At 44.9% G+C, this 22,704-nt stretch overlaps 1 protein-coding gene across 6 annotated transcripts in view; it reads right to left on the minus strand.

Moving 5' to 3' along the window:
* Window positions 1-22,704, minus strand: part of FBXW4 (F-box and WD repeat domain containing 4) — an 83,206-nt gene that overhangs the window by 44,702 nt on the left and 15,800 nt on the right. For 5 of the 6 annotated variants that reach the window (XR_004482647.2, XR_004482646.2, XR_007471264.1 and 2 more), the window contains exons 2-5: window positions 21,891-21,986; window positions 16,568-16,753; window positions 15,998-16,130; window positions 9,504-9,598 (exon numbers count right to left, since the gene is read on the minus strand). Coding sequence is in view for 3 of the 6 variants with exons in the window: in XM_049696934.1 (XP_049552891.1) it covers window positions 9,504-9,598; window positions 15,998-16,130; window positions 16,568-16,753; window positions 21,891-21,986 (510 nt within the window). In the remaining 3 variants the exon portion in view is untranslated. The remainder of the gene's footprint in view (window positions 1-9,503; window positions 9,599-15,997; window positions 16,131-16,567; window positions 16,754-21,890; window positions 21,987-22,704) is intronic. The other variant, XM_033425826.2, reaches the window with a different exon arrangement.

The raw sequence follows: 22,704 nt of genomic DNA on the forward strand, positions 1-22,704 counted from the left end.
TTCCTGTCTAGCTCAGCTCCTAGAAAGAAGCCAGTATGAAGCTTCACACCTGACCACTTGCTATGCCAGCATAATGAAAGTGGTGCCCATCCCCTGCCTATCCTCATCTCCATCACCACTGAAGCTTCCAGAAGCAACATAGACATAAGTGTCTCCAGCCTGAAGCCAAAAGCCACACCTCTCTAGGTGGGGCAGACAAAACATGGAAAGTCAAGAACAAGGCCTGGTGACCCCACATTCTGCTTCACCAAGCCTGTCCATGGTATTAAGAGAATCAGAGAAAGCAGAAGATAAAGGGCCTTGGCCTTAATCCCTTCTCAAAGCAGGGGAGCTCCTGCCTTTGGGAGGTGTGCTCTTTAGCCCCCAGGGCCGGTGTGCACGTTGTCTAAAGTGCACCAGCTTTAGATAGGGCTGCTGTTTCCAGCCTGCTGCGAAAACCAAAATACTACACCATGACCACCATGGCCACTGTTCGAGAAGCTGGATTATGGCTTTGCTGTAGCAAGGTGCAGAGGAGGAGACAGCAGTGCACACTGAGCAGGGCTAGAGACCAGTCTGAACACAATAACATAGAAAAGGTGTGTATGGTGGAGGAGGGAATTGCAACAAAATATAAGTTATAGTTATTTTAATCTCCTAAAAGTTTCTCTCTCAATACTTGAAATCCTCTTTTGCAAATTAAGGCCCTGCTAAGATTCTGGATGTCATCACATACCAACTGGCACCCCACCTGCCTGTCCTATACTTTTCTGTGCCCCATTCATGTTTTAAATTTGCATTGCAAACTATGAAAAAGTAAAGCTTCCGCAGAAAGCAATTTCCTGGGCCAGCAGCTCTTGGACTAATACTCCCTTTGCAGTTACCAGGGATTCTGCATGCACATACTCCCTTCCCTCCTCCCGCCAGCCCTCCCCCTCCCCCCACTCCTCCCTCCCTTGCCAGCACCTTCTGCCTGAGCCAAGCCTATCTGACAGGACACTACGGACAGTGTCACAAACTACCCCCTATGAAAATGCCCTGGACAGAAAAAGGAGCAAGAACCAGCTGGGAAAGAGGGGAAGGATTTGGGGTAGTCAGCTTAACAGAGCACCCCAGAGGCACAGCGGTTTGTCTGTAGTACAAGGCTCATAACTTATACAAAACAGGAAATAAAACCCCTGCCCCCAAAAGTTCACAATCTGAAACTTCAAAAAAATTTCGCCACCAGGGAAGTCTCTCACAGAATCTTTACAGGCAGTTTTCCATACCAATGGTGTCAACATCTGTCACCGCTAGTGGTATACAGGGATGTCTATTGTCTTCCCTGATGGTGTGAGGAAAATGTTCCAGTTCTTGGATCTCAGGCTGCTAACCCCCCAAAAGGAGCTACTACAATAATGAAACTCACGACACTCATGGATGCAGGGTAACTGTCATGGACAGGAGAATTCCCGTTCTTGGGTCTTAAGGCCATGACCAAGCTGAGCCACATGTGACTGTCCTGAACTCAGAAAGGGGAAGAAATACAGCTGACTCTGTGGACTGCCACCTGGAGGCCCCAGGGACCAGGACTCTGGTAGATGGAAAGGTGGTGGGGAGGAGAAGACACCATTTCAAAAAATCTCGTTTGAAATGGAAAGGAAAACAAGAACTTAAGTCTTGACTCCAAACTGATGTACTGAAATCTGCCCCAAATGGTCTGAGAGCCACCTAATGACAGGAGGATGGGGTGATCCTTCCACCTCTGACATGACCCCCCAATATACAAAAACACATTATGCTACTAATCCAGCCACACACTGCCTTTTTCACTTGGGCCCAGTACAAAGCCCTCTCCAGCCCCCAGTCTACTTACAAGAGTGAGCTCCATTGGCTCAAAAAGCTAAAAGCACAGATATTTCATGAAGATCCCTCTTTTGACTGATCTGAGTGCTGCAGCTAACAGGTGGGGAAATCTTAAACATACGAGTGTTATCATGACAAGACCACTGGAACGGATCAGTGCCATAAGTCAGACAGGGCTAGAAGTTTCCGCCCCACCATCAGGTTCCTCTTTAGCCTTGACAGATCAAACTCAAGCCGAAGCAGGCTACAGAGATCAGTTCAGTCTCCGAGCCAAAGGTCTTCACAGTGAGGGACCAAAGCTGCCCGGACTGGGCCTCTGCCGGCCCGTGTCCCAGATTAATCACCACCAGGAGGGGCTTGGACACCAGGCTGCAATCTGAGCCCAGCAGCACCTGCACAGGGGTCACCCCGGCACCTCCCTCACTCCCTCGGGCAAGACTCCAGGGCATGAGGGTGTCCACCTGTTGACTACGCTACTTGGAACAGGCAGGCCAGACGCTTAGCCATCTTCAATCCCGCAGATAAGTCACAGGCGGTTTGAGTTAGCGCAGAAGGTGGAAAGACATGGTGACTCAAGGAGTGAAGCCAGGGCTCCATGAGAAGGAAAATTCTCAGCCTCTGAACAGGAAGAAAGAGAGAAAGCCCTCAATGCCCCTCTCACCACTGTCTAGAGAGAAAATCTAGCTCAAGACCAGCAGTGAGTGAACTAAGCCTTCAGAGGTTATGAACTAATGAGATGCTCCGTGAGTGTTTGGGACACATTCTCGTCAGCCGCAGATCCACTGGATGCTGACAGGAAGGAGGGAGACCAGAGCAGGGATTTCTTTTCAAAACACCCCCAAATGCTACCAATACGCCTGTGTGAAGGAAACTTAGACATAAATTCACTCTGTGAGGGTGCAGGAGAGCTTCCTCTGAATGCCAAGACCTTGGAGAACAGTTTCCTCAAATGATCTACATCAGTAAGCTATTTCACACACGTGTACACATAGAGCTAGTGACTATGTACGGTGCATTACACATGTCTGTCCATGCTAGAATGCACTCTTTAGGACCAATGGGCCCTATTATAAATTCTTCTCAGATGGCAATTTCTTTTATATTGTTGCTTCTCTAAGTCTACTAGAGCAGGAGAAAGTATTCTTGAGACCAAAAAAAAAAAAAAATCAAAAGGAGGAAGATAAGCATGAAGATCTGTATCTTAGAACGCTCTGTCCCAGGCACTAACCTGTGATATAAGGAGAAACCACTCGGATGGATGCACCCTTTTCCACCTGCCTCATGCCCCAGGGAAGGAAGGGTGGGAGGGGTCTGAGTCAGATTGAAGTGTGTGTCCCTTGAAAGAGCAGAGAAAAGCACAGGTCAGATAAGAGGAGAAAGAGCTCCTACACAGCGCCTTCATTTGAGGAAGAACACCCACATCCTGACTGTTACACCTTGTACCTCCAGAGCTCCATCTCCAGGAATTCCCTTTGAACTCCCGGCTGCAACCCAGAGTTAGCATAGAGCAGTGGCTACAATTACACACTTGCTTGTTGGGGGGGTGGCGGGATGCTGTATGTGACAGGCCATGAAAGGTCCCTGCCTATAAAACAGACTGGAAAACAAACCCTTAATTTAAATGTTAATGAAAGTGCTGTGGAGACATCAGAGGCTTCCCGGCTGCTCAGAGAACAGCTACACCAGCCACAGAATTTATGGCTCCCCTTCACCCTCCTGCCTCCCTCTCTGCCTCATCACCCACTGAAGTTAAAAAAAAAAAAAAAAAACAACTAATTTTAACATTAACTCCATGCTTCCACCTTGGGATGTGATTGCTAAATTATCTGTTGGCAGAACACTGATCAAAGGTGGAAAAACACAGGCACATTGCACACACAACCCGGAAAAGTCAGCTGCAGCTAAGGCAGGAAAATTACCTTCTCTCTTCCTGATGTGGGAAGGGTAGAAGAAATAGCGGTGCAGGTAGGGACTGGAGCTGGGAGGTGCAGGCAGCAGGAAGAGGAGGAAGACCCTGATCCCTCCCATGTGTCTGCTCCCCATCTGAGAACTTAGCATACCATATCTGCTAAGTTTCGTCTGTCTCTCCATCAGACTATGCTGTCTAGTTCACTGTTGTTTCCCCAAGGTGTAGCACACTGTAATGCTTAAGAAGTATCTGGAGAGAGAAAGAGAGATAGGGATGCAAGGAGAGATACAGAAACAGAGACAGAGTGGAGAAAGAAAGAATTTAAACAGAGGTTGAGGGATGGAAATGTATCCCTGTAGCAGGGGCACGGTCTTGAGGCACGGACTCTATGTCCACAGCATCCCGCCTTCCGCAGCAGCACTCTCTGCTTCTAGTTGTAGTGCTTTATTTAAGTCAGTTCTTCCCAACTAGCCAACCGTCCTGGCCAGGGAAGGAGTCGCTCCCACAGATGGGGTCTGGGCCAGCCAGAGCTGGTTGGGTTGCAGGTCTCAGGCCAGCAGCCCAGTACGTGAGCTTCCCTGTGCCCAACATGCCCTGGGTAGTGGCAGAAATCCAGGGTCTTGAGGAAGTGAAACCCACCCCTGTGGCATTTCGTCCTTGCTACTGGTGGATGTGTCGGCCGGAGAGGCTTGGCTTAGCACCAGCAATGAACTCTAGGGTGGCGGGCGCTGCCCTGAGATTCAGCAGAACCAGACTCTGATTCAGTTATATCTCTACACTGATCTCTTTCCAATCTTAGGTCATTTTAGGCTGGACCAGTGGGCCCACCTAGCATCACGCAGAGCTTCCTTCTTTCTCCAGGCATCATGCAGCCCCTTCCAGCCATGCCAGCCTCTGGTCCTTCCATGCTGTCTTTGTACCTCAGACTCTCTTATCTAGGGCCACCACACGCAGGAGACTCCCTCTAGTGTGGTCTTCAGCCTGGCAACAGGGGACACTGAGCCACTCCTCGCCTAGAGAAGGTGTCCTTTCCCTAGACAAGCCCCTGACCCTGGGAAGGGAGAAGAGACAGATCTTGACAGCTGTGGGCCAAACCATCAGGATGAGCAGCTACAATGTGAAGCATGACAAAGTCATCCATCAGAGTCTTTCCTCAGGTTATCAAGGTTAGGGATCCCCTTCAGGAACCAGCTCTTTATCACCAACTAGAAAAAGCAAAACTCAGAGGCACAACATTTACTTTTGATTTGTCTTCCCCTAAAAGCACTGAGTGAGTTAGGAAGCCCAGGGCCAAAGAGTTGCTGAACCACTGGGAACCAAAAGAATCTAAACTAAAAGTTGGCTGCCTCCTTTTTTCCAATCTTTCAAACCTGTCAGAGAAAACTCCAGATGCAATTACCTTTCACTAAAGAAGGGCGTATTTCAAAAGGCTGGTGAATGTGTCTGCCACACACACAACACACAGTAAACCCTGTAGACACTGGGAACAAACACCCACTCTCCCCAGAAATCCACCCCCTTACCAAACAGTACACAGTGATGGCTTTCCTTCCAGACTCTCCCTCACCTCCGGGAGAAATGAAGCAAGAAGGGGCAGCTCCTCCATCAAAACCCCCCAGAGGCCACAACTCACTTTACAAATTTGAATCGGTACATTACAGGCAGACTTGGACTAATCCCCCCCCAAAACAAACAGGCCACCACAGTGAGCAAAATTACACTAAATTATATTGTATATTTAATAACACAGCTAAGAAAAGTTTCCACACCTATACCACTCATATGTTTCCCTAATGACAGAAACAAGAGAGAAGGGATTAAAACCCAAGGCTCCTGGGAAGCCTTCCTGACACACACACACTCACTCAAGTGTTGCTCGGAGATGGGGAAAGGATTCTTCTGAGCACCTCCTTCTTTTTGGAGGGCAATAAATATGGTGTCTGCAGAGGAAGGAGGCGCTGTGGGCTTCTCTCTCTTCCCCTCCAAGGCAAACAGGGCAATGGGGCTCCAGACTCATTTCAACATCAAGGCACCCCCCAGCCAGCTTGGAAGGGCCCTGCAAACCGAAGATCTATGTGCACTGGCACTCCTGGGATGGTGTAAGCATTCACAGCTACATGAGTGAGCCCAGGCCTTGATTACATACTGCCTTCCTCCCCTCCCCCTCGCTATCTCAACTCTGGCCTCCAGAAAGAGAATGTTCCCAGATCCCCACAGAGGCTTTCAAGGGCCACAGCTACTGTCCAAGATTCTGGTGGATGAAGGCATTGCAGTGACGTAAAGGCCTGCCTCATGGCCCTCCCTCTGCACCACAGCACGTGGCAATAAGCTGGAGACCTGAGCCTCTTCTGCCCCGTCCCACATGTGCCCTTCTCTGAGCCTCAATTTCTCCTTCTGCCAGGAGGGGAATGACCCTCTCCCTTCCTCAACCAGAGACAGACTAGTTTCAGGCACTCAGTATCATCTGGCAACCACTACAGTTGTGCCCCCATCTTTCCCCCACCACTGAATCAGATCCTCAGGAGAGCTACCCCACAGCAAGTGTTCAGTCAATACACAGGGAGCACAGAGGAAAGGGAGTGAGAAAAAAAGAGATGGAAAATAGAAGGGATGAAATCGAGTCTTTAACAGTTCATTTCCTTACTCTGAGTATTTACTAACTTTATTCAGCTAGAAATAATCTTTTAATGGCAATACAATGTACTGCATGTTTTAAAAATTCTGCTTTTCTGTGATACTTATGGAAAAGTGCTCAGAACTCTATGTGACCTCAGGAGATCGTATCCTGAGACCAGTTAGGACCCACAATCACACCCAGACGTGTGCCCTTCCACCTCCAGCATCTCAATTCAGTTCCATCTCAACCAGTCCTTTCACTCACCAAACAGCTCCCAGTTGGGCCTCCTCTACAGGAGGAAGGCTGCATCTATAAGTCATAAATCCTAAAAGCAGAGTTATTAGTGTTGGGGCCAGAAGATGGGTTGGAGGGCACATAGGAGGTAGAGGGAAAGGTCCTTGCCTGCCACCTTCCCATGGAGCCTACTGGTTTTCCTTCCGTTTTTTGAGTACCTAAACATGGCTCTAAGCACATGACTGGTATTAAATATTATCCTCCAAGAGTGTTTACAAACCAAGAACTCAAGGTCAAGAAAGGAAGAAGAGGTGACATTTGGACACAGGACAGAATACCTGCTTTCTCCCAGTCACGAACACCTCAAGTTAAGCCTAGGGCTTGAGGTTTCATGTTTCATGCTACAAGTTTCTAAGTACACACATGTGAAAAGAAGGCAGATAAGTCCCAGCATCAAAGATAAATACGATGAATAGCTCTGACAAATTATTTTAAATAGAAGAAAGAGACTGAGATGTGCCAGGTCTCCCAACTGTCCAGGCTCCTTGGAGGACAGCTGCTGGCCACCCACTCTCGTGTTTTTCACAAGGGGTTCACGGCCACATCACATTAGTGACACTGACGACCACACTCAACAAGAAAGGTGGCAGGGAAGGGAACAGAGGCAGCCACGGAGGGCAGGAAAACCACAGGGGAAAAGGAAAGGAAAGAGATTCCTGCTGAGTCCCCACCTCAAGAAGAATGCAAAAGAGCAGTGTAACTCCATGAGGGACAGGAGAAGCCCCAGGGAAGGGTGGAGACGTGAGAGCAGCTAAAGCAGCTAAACAAATGCTTTACCAGCTGGGAGAGATTCTGGCTGACACAAGATTCTAGCCCTTTTAGCTTTGTAGAGTATTTTCATATGCATTATTTCACATCATCTTCACAATGACCTAGTAAGGACTATGAAAGAAATGGTATTCATATTTAACAGACGAGGAAACCACGGCTCCGAGGACTTACCCGAGGCCACCCTCCTGGTTGGTGGCAAAGCAGAACTCCAGTTTCCCAGAACAGACCCTACAGCTAGGAGGCAGTGTCTTCCAAGATTGGGAAAATGGTTCAGTTTACTGAAAGGTTCAAATTCATTGACACAGTGAGAAGAAATGGATCTAATAAGATGAAAAGATTCCTATCCCAATATATTTTTGGGGTAAGAGAAAAAGAAGCAGAGAGAACACCAACATATACTCTGGTCATTTAGTGTAATGACAGAATGCCAAATACAAACTACTTTTTTAAAACAGTCCAAGACACCATTTGTGGACTTGGGGAAAAGGTCATCTCAAATAACTGTGGGTCATGGAGCTAAACAGCCAGCCAACAGTGAGTGAAAGAGTCATCCCAGGGGCAAGAAAGTACACCAAGAAGACGTTTAAGGAGAATGTTAAGAAAATATGAGACCTAGGTTTTCACCAAAGATGGGGCATATCAAGGACTTAGCATAGAACATATGACTAATAAATGTTAGCTGCTGGTAACAGTAGTAGTTATAGAGCAGTGCTAGTAATATTAGGAAGCTAGGTCCTTCCTCAAAGCCAGCTTCCAAGTTGTGGCCAAAAAAGCCCCAAAGTCAGTTTATTGTGATCTAAACTGCTTCTCAGTGACAAAGGCAGACACTGTCCTCAACCTTTTATTGACATCATCTTCAACAGCTGCCACGCTCTATTCTGTTAACAGGTAGCCTAACACATTCCAGAGGAGGTGGCTAGAGTAGAGGAATATGAAGATGGGGATGCTGGGAGAGCCTGTATGTGTCTTTAGCCTAATTCCATGTGCAGGAAGCACATGGACCATCTCCAGCCTTAAGAGCATCCCTCCACCACCAACCTCACCCCAGGCCACCCCAGTCTCCTGAAGCCAGCGGGAGTCCTCAGGTAACCACCAAGATGAAGTCACCAGCCTACCTGTCACCTCCCACCCTTACACATATCCAGCCCACAGACACCCAGGCTTGGCTAACTGGCTTTAAAGGGGGCAGCATTAGGAAGAAACTGAGGAGGGGCCAGAGCTCAATGGCTCCATTTTCCACCCTCTGCTCCCACACACTTAGGCCTCTCTACTCCCTGCTGGTCTTTCCTTCCCTTTTTCCTAGGATTGCTAGAATGATTTGTTCTGAACAGCGACAGGTTTATAGGTTAGCCGACACCTCCGCTCTGTGGAATTTTAATTAACTTCTCCCATCGTCAATATGCTAAGGAACGGGGTCTCCATTCTCTGAGGTCAGCAATGTGTTTCAGGTCCTGCTATATCAGCCGTCAAATTGAAGAATTAATGACGTGGCTAATCGGCTCTAATTCTTTAGGAGGAAAAAAATTTGAAAGAAAGTTGTGGAAGGGGCAGGAGGAGGGGTGCAGGCTCCTTGGGGTGAGGAGAAAAAGGCTGAAGGGGGCTGAGCCAAGAGGGGGGATCAACTCTCTCATAAAACAAGTGACTGACTTAAACCCGATGTTGGAGGGTAGCAGCCCTACAGCTTTCCCATTGATCATCTGGTGGGGAGTGAGGGGTGAAGGAAGTGGGAGAAGACACTAAACACCCTGACAGAGCAGGTGCAGAGAGGGTGTCTATGTACTCTGCTGGTGGGGAGAGAGGCCCTGCCTCGGTTCAAGAAAGCCTAGAAAGCAGAATTCAGGATGCAAGGCTCATTCAGTCACAGGCAAAACTAGAGAAACACCAGTCAGACCAAAGGGTAGGGTAAAGCCGTCATCAAAATTGGCACTTCTGCTATAATTGTCAACAAATCTACTCCACATACCTGACTTTGCACGAGGGCCCAACTGGACATGGGCCCCAAGCCTCTCCTGATGACGCCCACCTGACCTCATAAAATAAAAGCATTATTACATGGGATAAAACCATACACCAAAACATCTCCCTTACCTGTGCAATGGGCTGATAGCAATGGACCAGACTCGGTCTTCAGTCTGGATGGTGTGTAAGCACTGCCCCAGCCGGCCTGAGGCCAAAGGCCATACCTGGAAACAGGAGAGGAGATGCTCTCGTTGGCGTTGCCTGGGATCGGGATGAGGGTTGGAAAATGCACCAGGTGGAGTCACTGTTCCTAGGGTGGGTGGGGAAATGGAGAATCCTTTCTATCCTGTACACACAGAGCTCAGGGTAGCAGCAGAGGGACCTCTCCAGCTTCTGCCTTGCCTACCGCCCAAACAGACGCTGGCTCCCAGTCCTAACCACCCTTTCACGTCCACCTGAGAGCCCTTACGCAGTAGCCAATTGTATACCAGGGAATCAGGAGTTCCACGTTCCTCAGCTGAGACCTGACTGAGACGCGTGAGCAGGTGAGGCTTGCCTCTCTTAGTAACCTCCCCGTGTTTGTGGATTTTCCTTTTCCTGTCTCTCACCAAGATTTTACTTTGGGGAGGTAGGGAGAGGGAGGAAGATCAAGGCCCAGTATGAGAGGACAGAGGTAGAATTAGATTAGAATTAGAGAGAGAGGAGTAAAAAGAAAGATCCAAGGGAAGGAAAAATGGAAGAAGAGGACTTCAAAGTGGGAAGGTGGTGTGTTGTTGTTTGTTTGTTGATAATGCCCAGAATCCAGTGCTATTCATGTCAGCAGGGAATTTAGCACCTAGTGTCACCAAAAGTAGCAGAAAAGCTTAACTCTTTTAAGCTTCCATATCTCCTACTGGTTAAAAATATTGCTTGGAGCACATTATCTGGTCCCTATCAGTCAGGAATGTACATTAGCAGCCACTCTGGGCTTAACTCTAATCAACACTCACAGAGCCCTCTCAGCGGTCAGTGCATTTAGAAATCTCCCATTAAGCACAAGGCCCCCTCACCTCACCCTACCCCAGATGACACACACAGGGGACTAAGCCTCTAACCAAACAGAGAGGAAACCTCAAATGTACAGGGCTGTCCCCAGACAGCAGCCAAGGAGGGATCCCGAGGAGGCCAGATGGATCAGTGACCTCTCAAGGTCCCTGCAGTGCTATAAGGGGAACACAAAAAAGTCAGACAGGACCTTAGATGGAAGAACTTTCAGGAAACATTCCTTGAGTTTAAGGGGTAGGTGATGGAGTGGGGGTGGTCCTGACTGCTTAGGATCACATGATATCTCTTCTCTATAAAAGGAGAAAGTGCTTCTTAGATTTTGTGTGTCTATGATAGGGGGAGAAGGGTGTGAGTTACTTTTCCCAACATCGGGAAAAGAAAATAAATTTAACAAGAAGATCCTGAATAAGGAAGGGCAGAAAACAAAGGTAAACACCACAACTTTCCTGGAATGCCAGGATTCTGGCTCATTCTTCTGGATTAGGTCACTTTGGTAGTAACTAGATGCATCTAATGTCCTCTTTCAGACAGCCTTGGCTTGGAAGAGAAGTTTGTCTTTTCCCTGATGCAAACTACCTAGGAGGCAGGTTCTTGTTTGGTGTGGGTGACTAGAGACTCTGATTACAAAATCTCTGGGGGCAGCTCTAGGCCTGAATTCACTAGTGTCCTCCACTGAACAGGCTGGTGGATCCCCAGACTGTGAAAACCACAGAACAAGGTTCCTGGTCTCCAGGGGTGGCTCTGGAAGCATGCTGCCAATTTCCCAAGCACGATCTGGGGAAAGTGGCCCTCCTGACCCGCACCAGTAGTAGCACACCATCCACCAAAACATGAGTATGCTGATCACATCTTAACCCTCAGTGATCAAATTCAAAACAGACCCAACCCTGGAGAAGATATAACTCAGTGGGAGTGGGCATTTACACAGTCCTTATAAAAAGCCGTTGGCGGGCTTCCCTGGTGGCGCAGTGGTTGAGAGTCCACCTGCTGATGCAGGGGACATGGGTTCGTGCCCCGGTCCGGGAGGATCCCACATGCCGCGGAACGGCTGGGCCCGTGAGCCATGGCCGCTGGGCCTGTGCGTCCGGAGCCTGTGCTCTGCAACTGGAGAGGCCACAGCAGTGAGAGGCCCGCGTACCACACACACACACACACACACACACACACACACAGCAGTTGGCAATATGTATCAAGATCCTTAAAATAACCAAAGCCTTCAACTCAGTAATTCTATTGCTGAGACTCTATCCTAAGAAAATAATCCTAAAACGAAGAAAAACCTAAATGATAAAAATATTCCCTGCAGCCTGCAATAGCAGAAAGAGCATACATGGGCTTTAGGATTAGACAAATCTGGGTTGGAACCCTAGTTGCTACTTATTTATCTCTGATGTTAGGGATATTTTATAACTTGTTAGCCTCAGTTTCCTCATGTATAAAATGGGAAATAATGCCTATCTTTTAGGGTTGCAGTGTGGAAAAATGAAGATAAGTGTAAAGCACCCAGCACAGAAGCACAGTATTTGGCAGACATTAGGCATCAATAATGGTGGTCCTTATTACTATAGGAAAGAAACAGATACAAACATCCACCAATAGGAAAAATAGTAACTAAATTATGGTAAGTCCATTGTGAAGCCATTAAAGATGACACAAGTAATTTGTAATAAAAATGGAAAACCTTATAAAATAAAGTAGACACAGCAGGGTATATTGGGTATATAAGATATATTATGAATGCGAATCAAAACTACAATGAGATATCACCTCACACAGGTCAGAATGACCATCATCAAAAATATCTACAAACAATAAATGCTGGAAGGGGTGTGGAGAAAAGGGAACCCTCCTACACTGTTGGTGGGAATGTAAATTGGTACAGCCACTATGCAGAACAGTATGGAGGTTCCTTAGAAAACTAAAAATGGAACTACCATATGATCCAGCAATCCCACTCCTGGGGCATATATCCAGAGAAAACCATAATTCTAAAAGATACATGTACCCCAATGTTCATTGTGGCACTATTTACAATAGCCAGGATATGGAAGCAACCTAAATATCCGTTCACGGAGGAATTGATAAAGATGTGGTACATATATACAATGGAATATTACTCAGCCATAAAAAAAGAACAAAATAATGCCACTTGCAGCAACATGGATGGACCTAGAGGTTGTCATACTGAGTGAAGTAAGTCAGACAGAGAAAGACAAATATATGATATTTCTTGTATGTGGAATCTAAAAAAATGGTACAAATGAACCTCTTTACAAAACAGAAATAGAGTCACAGATATAGAAAACAAACTTATGGTTACCAAGGGGGAAGGCAGGAGAGGGATAAATTAAGAGATTAAGATTGACATATACACACTATTATATATAAAATAAATAACTAATAAAAACCTACTGTAGAGCACAGGGAACTCTACTCAATACTCTGTAATGATCTATATGGGAACAGAATCTAAAAAAGAGTGGATGTATGTATATGTATAACTGATTCACTTTGCTGTACAGCAGGAACTAACACAACATTGTAAATCAACTATACTCCAATAAAAATTCATTTAAAAAATAGATATATTATGACCATAATTATGTGGGGAAAAATTACCCTAAAGGATAGAATGAGGAAATGAATAAATGTAAAGTGCTTATTAGCACAGTGCCTGGTTACATTCTATGTTATTATAAAACAAAAAAAGCAAACCTATGCACTGAAAAACACCTAAAAGAAAAAAAAAAAAACAGTTCAAATGTTCCCTCCTTCATAAAATCTCCCCTTCCAAGTCAAATGTGATCTCTCCATCCTCCAAACTTTCTGGCCCTTTCCCTAGAGCCTTAAACTTCATAGTCCTGACCACTTCCAACCAGCTTCATAGCTTCATAGCTTCATAGCTCATAGCTAGTGCATGCAGTCTCAACTCCCCTTAAGGAAAGGCTGTATCTTTTTCCCCTTTGAAGCCTCACATACAGTAAGCACTTATCAGAATGAAAGAAAGAATAAAGAAAATGGAAAAAAATGAAGGAATGATCAGACCTGGCCCAGGCCCAGCAAGAATGTAAGCTACCATCCTATCACATCTCAGGATGGGGCCAGCCTCACCAAAGCCCAGAGGGGCAATCCAAGCTAAGTCACAGTAAATCTGAAACTAGGATTGGGGGCAGGGGAAGGAAGCTCTCTGGGCAGTTCCTAGCTCAGAAGTTTTGCAAAGAAAGTGTTTTGTTTCCCTTCACCCCAATAAATCTCTTCCCTAAAACATAGTCCATTTTGGGGAACTCCTAAAAAACAGGCTATAGATGTTTACAGTCAAACATGACTAAGTTCTTATGTAGGTTCAGGTATTAGAAACCTGTACAAGCAGCTGGAGAATTACAGATGCCACCAAAAAGAAATGGAAAGTCAGTTATAAAAGACTAAACGTGGGTAATGTGAAAATGGTCCAGGAAGATGAAGACGGCTAAATGCAAAGACAACAATAGAAGGAGGGAACTGAAGCAGCATCCAGAAAGCCAAAAAGATGAGCTGGCCTGGAGGTCACTGGGAAATCGCAAAACAGCTGACTAGCTTCCTGGAGTTGAAGAACCAGGGGGGAGAATTCTGTCACTGACTAAAAAGAAATCCTCAAAAGGAATAGGATCTACTGCAGTGACAATTTTAGAATTAGAAAGTACCGATTTTAATGCTTCAAAACTCTAAACCAGTAAATAATTATACTTAAAACATGAAACTAACCCAATATCCTAAATAAAATTGCTGTCAATCTTCACCTGTAAGCAGTCTATAGCCCTGAATTGCTACCTGTGGTCATAAAGCTTAGCTGTACACTGCTCTGGGTGTCATACCACAGAGAAATGGATAGAAGAGATGTCACTGAAGGCTTCACGGGGAAGCTTGAAGCTGTGACAAGAAAATGCTAGAATGAGATGAGAATATGTAGGTCCCACATGCACAAAAGGTTTCTGTGCAAATTGACTTCTGAGCAGTATAGCAAGTTAAGGTTGGTCTCTTTACAAGGAATGGTACAGAGACAATGACCAATCAGAAACCTGAAGTAAGTATGGGGTGGGGGCTTCGGAAGCAAGAGATAGGAAATTCAGTTTCCATGTTGGTTCAAAAGATTTTCTGGGGTGAGATGAATTGGGAGATTGGGATTGACATATATACACTACTATGTATAAAATAGATAACTAATGAGAACCTACTATATAGCACAGGGAACTCTACTCAATGCTCTGTGGTGACCTAAATAGGTAGGAAATCTAAAAAAGAGGGGATATGTGTATACGTATAGCTGATTCACTTTGCTGTATAGCAGAAACTTAACGCAATATTGTAAAGCAACTATACTCCAGTAAAAATTAATTAAAAAGAAGAAACCTTGATTTTAGACTTCTGGCCTCCAGAACTGGGAGGTAATAAATTTCTGTTGTTTTAAATTAAAAAAAAGAAGAAGAAGGTTTTCTGAATTTTTCTCAGGCTCCCTGTGCTGATGCACACGTCTCTCTGACAAAATACAAAGTGTAAGGAAAAAATTAGCAAAGGGAGGAGAAACTTCCATAAATACAAAGGAACGTATTTAGTCCTTCTTTTTACATAAATTAGCAACATTTTCACATGAAGGTGTAATCACTAGAGGGAACATGGAGCCAGAAAAGTTAGTAAAGATTGCAACTTCTCTCTCCTGAGTCCCCTCCCCATGTGTCCTAGAGTCCCATTTGCTGACATGGTCAAGCATTTTGCTCCTATTAGCACTGTGGAGTCTCCAGATGCTGGGAAACACACAAGCAAGAACCTATCGAGCTTCCTGCACCATCAGCTGAATTATCAGCAAAGTTCCCACAGCAGTCTCAAAGGATCAGGCATGTGTGGGTCCTGGCAAGGGCTACTGGACACAGGGATGGAGAAAGTTCTTCTCTGCCTCATGGGTGAAAGCCTATTTGACCCAGACGTGGAGGAGCTGAGTCCATAAAGCAGGGGTTACACTACTTTATCAGTCTCATTCTGTTGGGCCTTGGCAGATGTCTGACTTTAGACCAGGCAACTTGGCAATGACACAACAAACAATGCCCTCCTCTAGTCGTCTTTCCACTGCTTACTGACCACATCACTCTCCAGAGAAGCAGTAAAAACACATTTTAATTATCAGCCCGATTGCTTATAAACAAGGTGGTAAAAAATTAACCTTCTCAAACAGAGAGTGAGCAAAAGGAGGGAGATTTTAAAATAAAATATTGGGGTTAGAACTCAACCCACAAACTTGAGAAAACTCAGCTCAGGGAGGAAAAGCTGGCCAGGCCCTCTGTTTTTGAGTTCACGCCACATTTCAAGTGAGTGGCAAGCTTCCCAGCCACTGTCCACTCCTTTCCCAGGCCAGCTGGCAGGGACATAGCCTGGCATGGCAAGCTGCATGCCAGAGGCACATAAGTGAGTTCTTTATTGTGTCGTTTCCCCCACTGCCCCAACTCAGTGCCCTCAGCCAATCCTGAGACTCAAGGTCCTATCCACCCTCTCCCACCCCACTCCCTATAGACAGTAGGAAATAACAGTATGTAAGGGGGAGACCACCTCACCTTGGCCGTCCTGTCTCTGGAGCCACTCACAATGATGCCCCCTTTGCAATCCACACAGTTCACCTCCTGTTCATGGGCTGAGTACTTGACAGTGAAGGTGCTATGAATCTTATGAATGCCAATCTTCCCATCTCTACAAGAGAAATAAGAAGCCAACCCCCAAGAGCCAGTTATTCTCTCTGTAGGAAAAGAACAAGTCTACAGAAACAGCTGGAGTCTCCAATGACTTCCAAATTTGCTAAGCTTTAGACAGTTCAGCCCAATAAGGTGCTGAGTTTCTAGATACCTTTACTTCTTCAGTATACTTGAGGCTGAACAGAGAGCTGAGAGATAAAACAAATTTCCCACTTGAGAGTATCAAAACCAGTTTCACTTTTCATTAAAGGCTCTTCCTGTTTTCCTTCTCCAGCTAACCCTATGAAGTACCTGCTTTAAATGGAAAAAAAATTACCCCTCCTTCTAGTCTCCCTACTCATCCCTTTGGAGTTGAGACAGAAAAGTCAGAGGCAGGCAGAAGGTCTCTGAAGAATACTGAGGAGGAGGAAGGAAGGAGAAGCCTGCAGCACTTACCCTCCTGCACTGATAATATGCGAGTTGGCCAGCACGAAGTGGCAAACGTCCTCATCATGCCCAGCAAAGACTCCCAGGGGCCTCCGGTTCAAGCTGGCACCATCTGGGCGGAACTGATAGGCCAGGATGAAATTAGCCTGGGATATGTACAGAGAATCACCCTCTAGCTGCATCCAGGGCATCTGACTGCAGAGATGGAAAACAAAATTTAAGGACCATCAAGATATAGCATGAAGGGACTTCCTTGGTGGGGCAGTGGTTAAGAATCTGCCTGCCAATGCAGGGGACACGGGTTCGAGCCCTGGTCTGGGAAGATCCCACGTGCCGCAGAGCCGCTAAGCCTGTGCGCCACAACTACTGAGCCTGCACTCTAGAGCCCACAAGCCACAACTACTGAGCCCGTGTACCGCTACTACTGAAGCCCACATGCCTAGAGCCCGTGCTCTGAAACAAGAGAAGCCACTGCAATGAGAAGCCCACGCACCACAACGAAGAGTAGCCCCCGCTCACCGCAACAAGAGAAAGCCCGCACGCAGCAAAGAAGCCAAAAATTAATTAATTAATTATTTTAAAAAAGAAGAAACCTCCTCAAAAAAAAAAAAAAAGAAGATATAGTATGAAAATTCAACTTCAAACTCCGGAGAGGCTGACCAATCCCCAATTTAGCAATAACCTGCAAGGTTAAGTCTATACCTCACTCACCTCCTTCAAAACTACCTACCCGAAAATTATAAGACACTGATGAAAGAAATTAAAGATGATACAAATAGATGGAGAGATATACCATGTTCTTGGATTGGAAGAATCAACATTGTGAAAATGACTCTACTACCCAAAGCAATCTATAGATTCAATGCAATCCCTATCAAACTACCACTGGCATTTTTCACAGAACTAGAACAAAAAATTTTGCAATTTGTATGGAAACACAAAAGACCCCGAATAGCCAAAGCAATCTTGAGAACGAAAGAAGGAACTGGAGGAATCAGGCTCCCAGACTTCAGACTATACTACAAAGCTACAGTTATCAAGACGGTATGGTACTGGCACAAAAACAGACAGATAGATCAATGGAACAGGATAGAAAGCCCAGAGATAAACCCACGCACATATGGTCACCTTATCTTTGACAAAGGAGGCAGAAATGTACAGTGGAGAAAGGACAGCCTATTCAATAAGTGGTGCTGGGAAAACTGGACAGCTACATGTAAAAGTATGAGATTAGATCACTCCCTAACACCATACACAAAAATAAGCTCAAAATGGATTAAAGACCTAAATGTAAGGCCAGAAACTATCAAACTCTTAGAGGAAAACATAGGCAGAACACTCTATGACATAAATCACAGCAAGGTCCTTTTTGACCCACCTCCTAGAGAAATGGAAATAAAAACAAAAGTAAACAAATGGGACCTAATGAAACTTAAAAGCTTTTGCGCAGCAAAGGAAACCATAAAGAAGACCAAAAGACAACCCTCAGAATGGGAGAAAATATTTGCAAATGAAGCAACTGACAAAGGATTAATCTCCAAAATTTATAAGCAGCTCATGCACCTTAATAACAAAAGAACAAACAACCCAATCCAAAAATGGGCAGAAGACCTAAATAGACATTTCTCCAAAGAAGATATACAGAGTGCCAACAAACACATGAAAGAATGCTCAACATCACTAATCATTAGAGAAATGCAAATCAAAACTACAATGAGATATCATCTCACACCAGTCAGAATGGCCATCATCAAAAAATCTAGAAACAATAAATGCTGGAGAGGGTGTGGAGAAAAGGGAACCCTCTTACACTGTTGGTGGGAATGTAAATTGATACAGCCACTGTGGAGAACAGTATGGAGGTTCCTTAAAAAGCTACAAATAGAACTACCATATGACCCAGCAATCCCACTACTGGGCATATACCCTGAGAAAACCATAATTCAAAAAGAGTCATGTACCAAAATGTTCATTGCAGCTCTATTTACAATAGCCCAGAGATGGAAACAACCTAAGTGTCCATCATCGGATGAATGGATAAAGAAGATGTGGCACATATATACAATGGAATATTACTCAGCCATAAAAAGAGACGAAATTGAGCTATTTGTAATGAGGTGGATGGACCTAGAGTCTGTCATACAGAGTGAAGTAAGTCAGAAAGAGAGAGACAAATACCGTATGCTAACACATATATATGGAATTTAAAAAAAAAAAAATGTCACGAAAAACCTAGGGGTGAAACAGGAATAAAGACACAGACTTACTAGAGAATGGACTTGAGGCTGTGGGGAGGGGGAAGGGTAAACTGTGACAAAGCGATAAAGAGGCATGGACATATATACACTACCAAACGTAGGGCAGTTAGCTAGTGGGAAGCAGCCGCATAGCACAGGGAGATCAGCTCGGTGCTTTGTGACCGCCTGGAGGGGTGGGATAGGGAGGGTGGGAGGGAGGGAGACGCAAGCGGGAAGAGATATGGGAATATATGTGTATATATAACTGATTCATTTTGTTGTGAAGCTGAAACTAACATACCATTGTAAAGCAATTATACTCCAATAAAGATGTTAAAAAAAAAAAAAGAAAAAAAAAAAAAAAAACTACCTACCCTTAGGCTACCTTTAGAAAACTAGAGTGATTGAGTTTTGTGGTGACCTAATCTTCTTTGGACTTTCTAAAAGAAAGTCAGAATAAAAGACCAATTAAATATCACTTTTAAATGGAGGATGCTTGGGACTTCCCTGGCGGTCCAGTGGTTAGGACTCAGCGCTTTCACTACCATGGCCCTGGGTTCAATCACTGGTCAGGGAACTATCCTGCAAGTTGCCCGTGGTGCGGCCTAAATAAATAAATAAATAGAGAATGCTTAAGGCTTGAATTACTGGCTACCTATACTTCTTGTGGGTAGGCAGAGCAACGAAAATGCAATGATTGAGGGGTGGGGAAGGGCAAAAAGAAACCTTCCACCCAGATGAAATAATTTTTTCATTCTGTGTCCTCACTGATCTGAAGTTTAAGTGATAAGTTTCAAGGTTCCAGGACCTCCATACACACCTCTTTCCCAATAGATCAGTTAGGGTGTGATAGAGAAAGGAAAAGAGTGAACCCAGGGAAGCCCCATTCCCTTGTCCTACTAGAGCAAAAGGGCCTTTTTTTTTTTTTGGCTGTGTTGGGTCTTCATTGCTGTGCACGGGCTTTCTCCAGTTGCAGTGAGTGGGGGCTACTCCTCGTTGCAGTGCATGGGCTTCTCATTGTCATGGCTTCTCTTGTTGCAGAGCACAGGCTCTAGGCACGCAGGCTTCAGTAGTTGTGGCACGTGGGCTCAGTAGTTGTGGCTTGCGGGCTCTAGAGCTCAGGCTCAGTAGTTGTGGTGCAGCATGTGGGATCTTCCTGGGCCAGGGCTTGAACCCATGTCCCCTGCATTGGCAGGCAGATTCCTAACCACTGCGCCACCAGCGAAGCCCAAAAGGGCCATTTTTAAGTGAAAGGAATAAAGCCATTTAGGAAAGGATGCTAATGTACTGATTAAATTCCTAGATCCTCACAGAGGATACCTACATTTCTGTATTAGAGGGTAAGTGTGGCAATGGAAAAACATAGCTCCAGAGCAGTCTACTACAGTTCAGAGACTACAGAGAAATAGTTGGCTCTCACAGGCAGCTGATAAAAGAAATACACAAATAGTTAAAGATTCCCTCTACAAACTGGCAGGAGGAAAAAAGGTTAGAAACCACAGGTCAGTCCCATGGCACAGAGTGAGCCTTAAGAAGAAAGAAGACTTTGCCAGACACCATGCTCTCTGGTGGGGACTAAGCCCCTTGCACAAGGTACATCCCAGCAGCCTGTCCTACACCACATAGGGGTCCTAGAGCTACCAGGTCCCAAGCAAAGCATAGGGACAGATGATTCATCCCCATTTATAGAGACACCATCTCCCACTGCCAAGCCTGTCTGAGCAAACTGGGTTGTGTTTCTTCCCCAGACTCCTTAATACAAGTGTCATGGGAATGTGGAAAAGTTCTGCAAAGATGGACCATTAAATGCAGCTTGGACTTTGTAGTAACTAGTTTCTGCACATGAGGTTTTTACAAGCGTGTGCAAATATTATATGGAACATGTGTAGAGTGTGTGCAGATGCCTGCACTCTCATTCATTATGCACATTCCTCTTCAACATCCCCTTGCACGAGTTTGTGGCACACTCAAGTGGGCAGCAAACAGAGGGGTTTGGAATTCATGTGTTTAGAGCCATCTGGTAAACAGCCATTTGCCCAGGACAAGAAACCAGGTTCATGTCAGGTGAACAGTGGAGAATCACGGGGCAGCCTGGTAACCACTTTGTGTATTTATTTGCCAAATTGCTTGAAACCAGCCCGAACAGACATCAGGAACAAAACCTTGTTAGAGAAATAAACTCTTCTTTCTGGTAATAAAAGGCAAAAGTGGGAAGCAGAGGGTAAAGCCCTTTGTCATACAAATCCATCTTTCTCCCCTGTAGTTGCTTTACCATCATCACCACCACATAATTTGCAGTAACCCGTGTCAGTGAAAGCAGCAGAAATTGTATACAAGCAAGAGAAAAAGGTCATCAGATGAAGAAGCCTGCCTGAACCTATCGGCACAGGTCCAGGTCCGCTGGAATGTGGAATCATGATGTTCCCTATCCATTCCAACCAATCAACAAAGAGCACTTTTTTGGTAGGGAGTCAAATAATAACTATGAAATAATTCAGCATCAATGAAGTATAAAATTTGTGGCATTAGCAGTGCCAAAGCCATTATCTAAATTTCCTGCCATTTTTTTCCAAGCTCTACCTCCTGTAACATACATATCCAAACCTTCAGATCCTATTTTGCTTTTTAATAAAAGTAGGGGAGAGGGCTACAGGAAGCCAAGAGTGAAGGTGTAACTCTCTAGAGTAGAAAATTTTAAAAAAAAATTGTAAAACAAGATGAGCTGAAATATTGGCTTCATTTATTTCTTTTGATGAGGTGCATTAACAGAGGTTACCTCTGAGTGGTAGGATTATAGGTAAGTTTTATTTCCTTCTTTAAGCTCTTCTATGTTTTCAAATTTCTACAATAAACATTTATTATTTTTATAATCATAAAAATAGGGGATCTGTTAAAATAAATTACATTTTTTATAATCTTTTTTTAAATGTGAAAAAAAGTTGTCCCTCCGATGCCCCTTTTGTGGTATTTAAAGGATCACCAGTGCCCCATCACCCAAGACAGGCACATTTATACTCCAGCTAGGACTAGATTTTTCATTTCCCAGCATTCTTTAATGTCCCAGGTAGCTCTGAAAGAGTCAAGAGGCTACTTACCTGCATTTCCACTTCAGCAGAATCCCCTCTCGGCAGCGCCCCAACCTCCAGTTCTGAGATACCTTCACCCGTTCCTTCACTGGTACGCTGGCCATCCTGCGTCCAGACAGAGCAGATAATCCAATCACTACAACTCACTGCCAACCAGAGAAAATTCCCTGGGCTTTTTTTTACAAGTCAGGACTCAGAACATCCAGAAAATATGTGAATATAAGTGAACGGGTTAGGAGACAAGTAAGAAATAACTCTTCTCCCTCCACACTAGGATAATCAAGAAAGCCAAGGAGAACAGCTGTCCTTTAGAGGGTCCATAGTGATGCCAAAGCTATCTAACAGAGAAGGGATGACAAAGAGTACTGGGACCACTGGTTAGCCATGTGGGAAAAAAAAAAATCCCTACCTCACACCATACAGAAAAATTAATTCAAAATAGATCACAGATTTAAACATAAAATCTAAAACTATAAAGCTGTTAGAAGAAAAAATATAAAAATATCTCTGTGGCTCAGGAAGTAGACAACAGTGTAAGACACAGAAAGCAATAACATAAAAGAAAAATCCAATAAATTCGATTTTATCAAAATTAAAATTTTCTGCTCATCAAAATGAATACACAAGCCCCAAAATATGAAGAAATCCTCCCTGTATGTGTGTGTGTGTCTGTGTTTGAATAAGGAACTCTCCTACATCCTTGTGAGAGATGAACATGGTACAGCCTGGGAAAAGGTCTGGCAGTTTATTATAAATCCAAACATATACCTATTCTATGACCTAGCAATTACCCAAGAGAAACGAAAGCATATGTCCACAAAAG

Source organism: Orcinus orca, chromosome 14 (genome assembly GCF_937001465.1).
Source record: "Orcinus orca chromosome 14, mOrcOrc1.1, whole genome shotgun sequence".
Taxonomy (NCBI): domain Eukaryota; kingdom Metazoa; phylum Chordata; class Mammalia; order Artiodactyla; family Delphinidae; genus Orcinus; species Orcinus orca.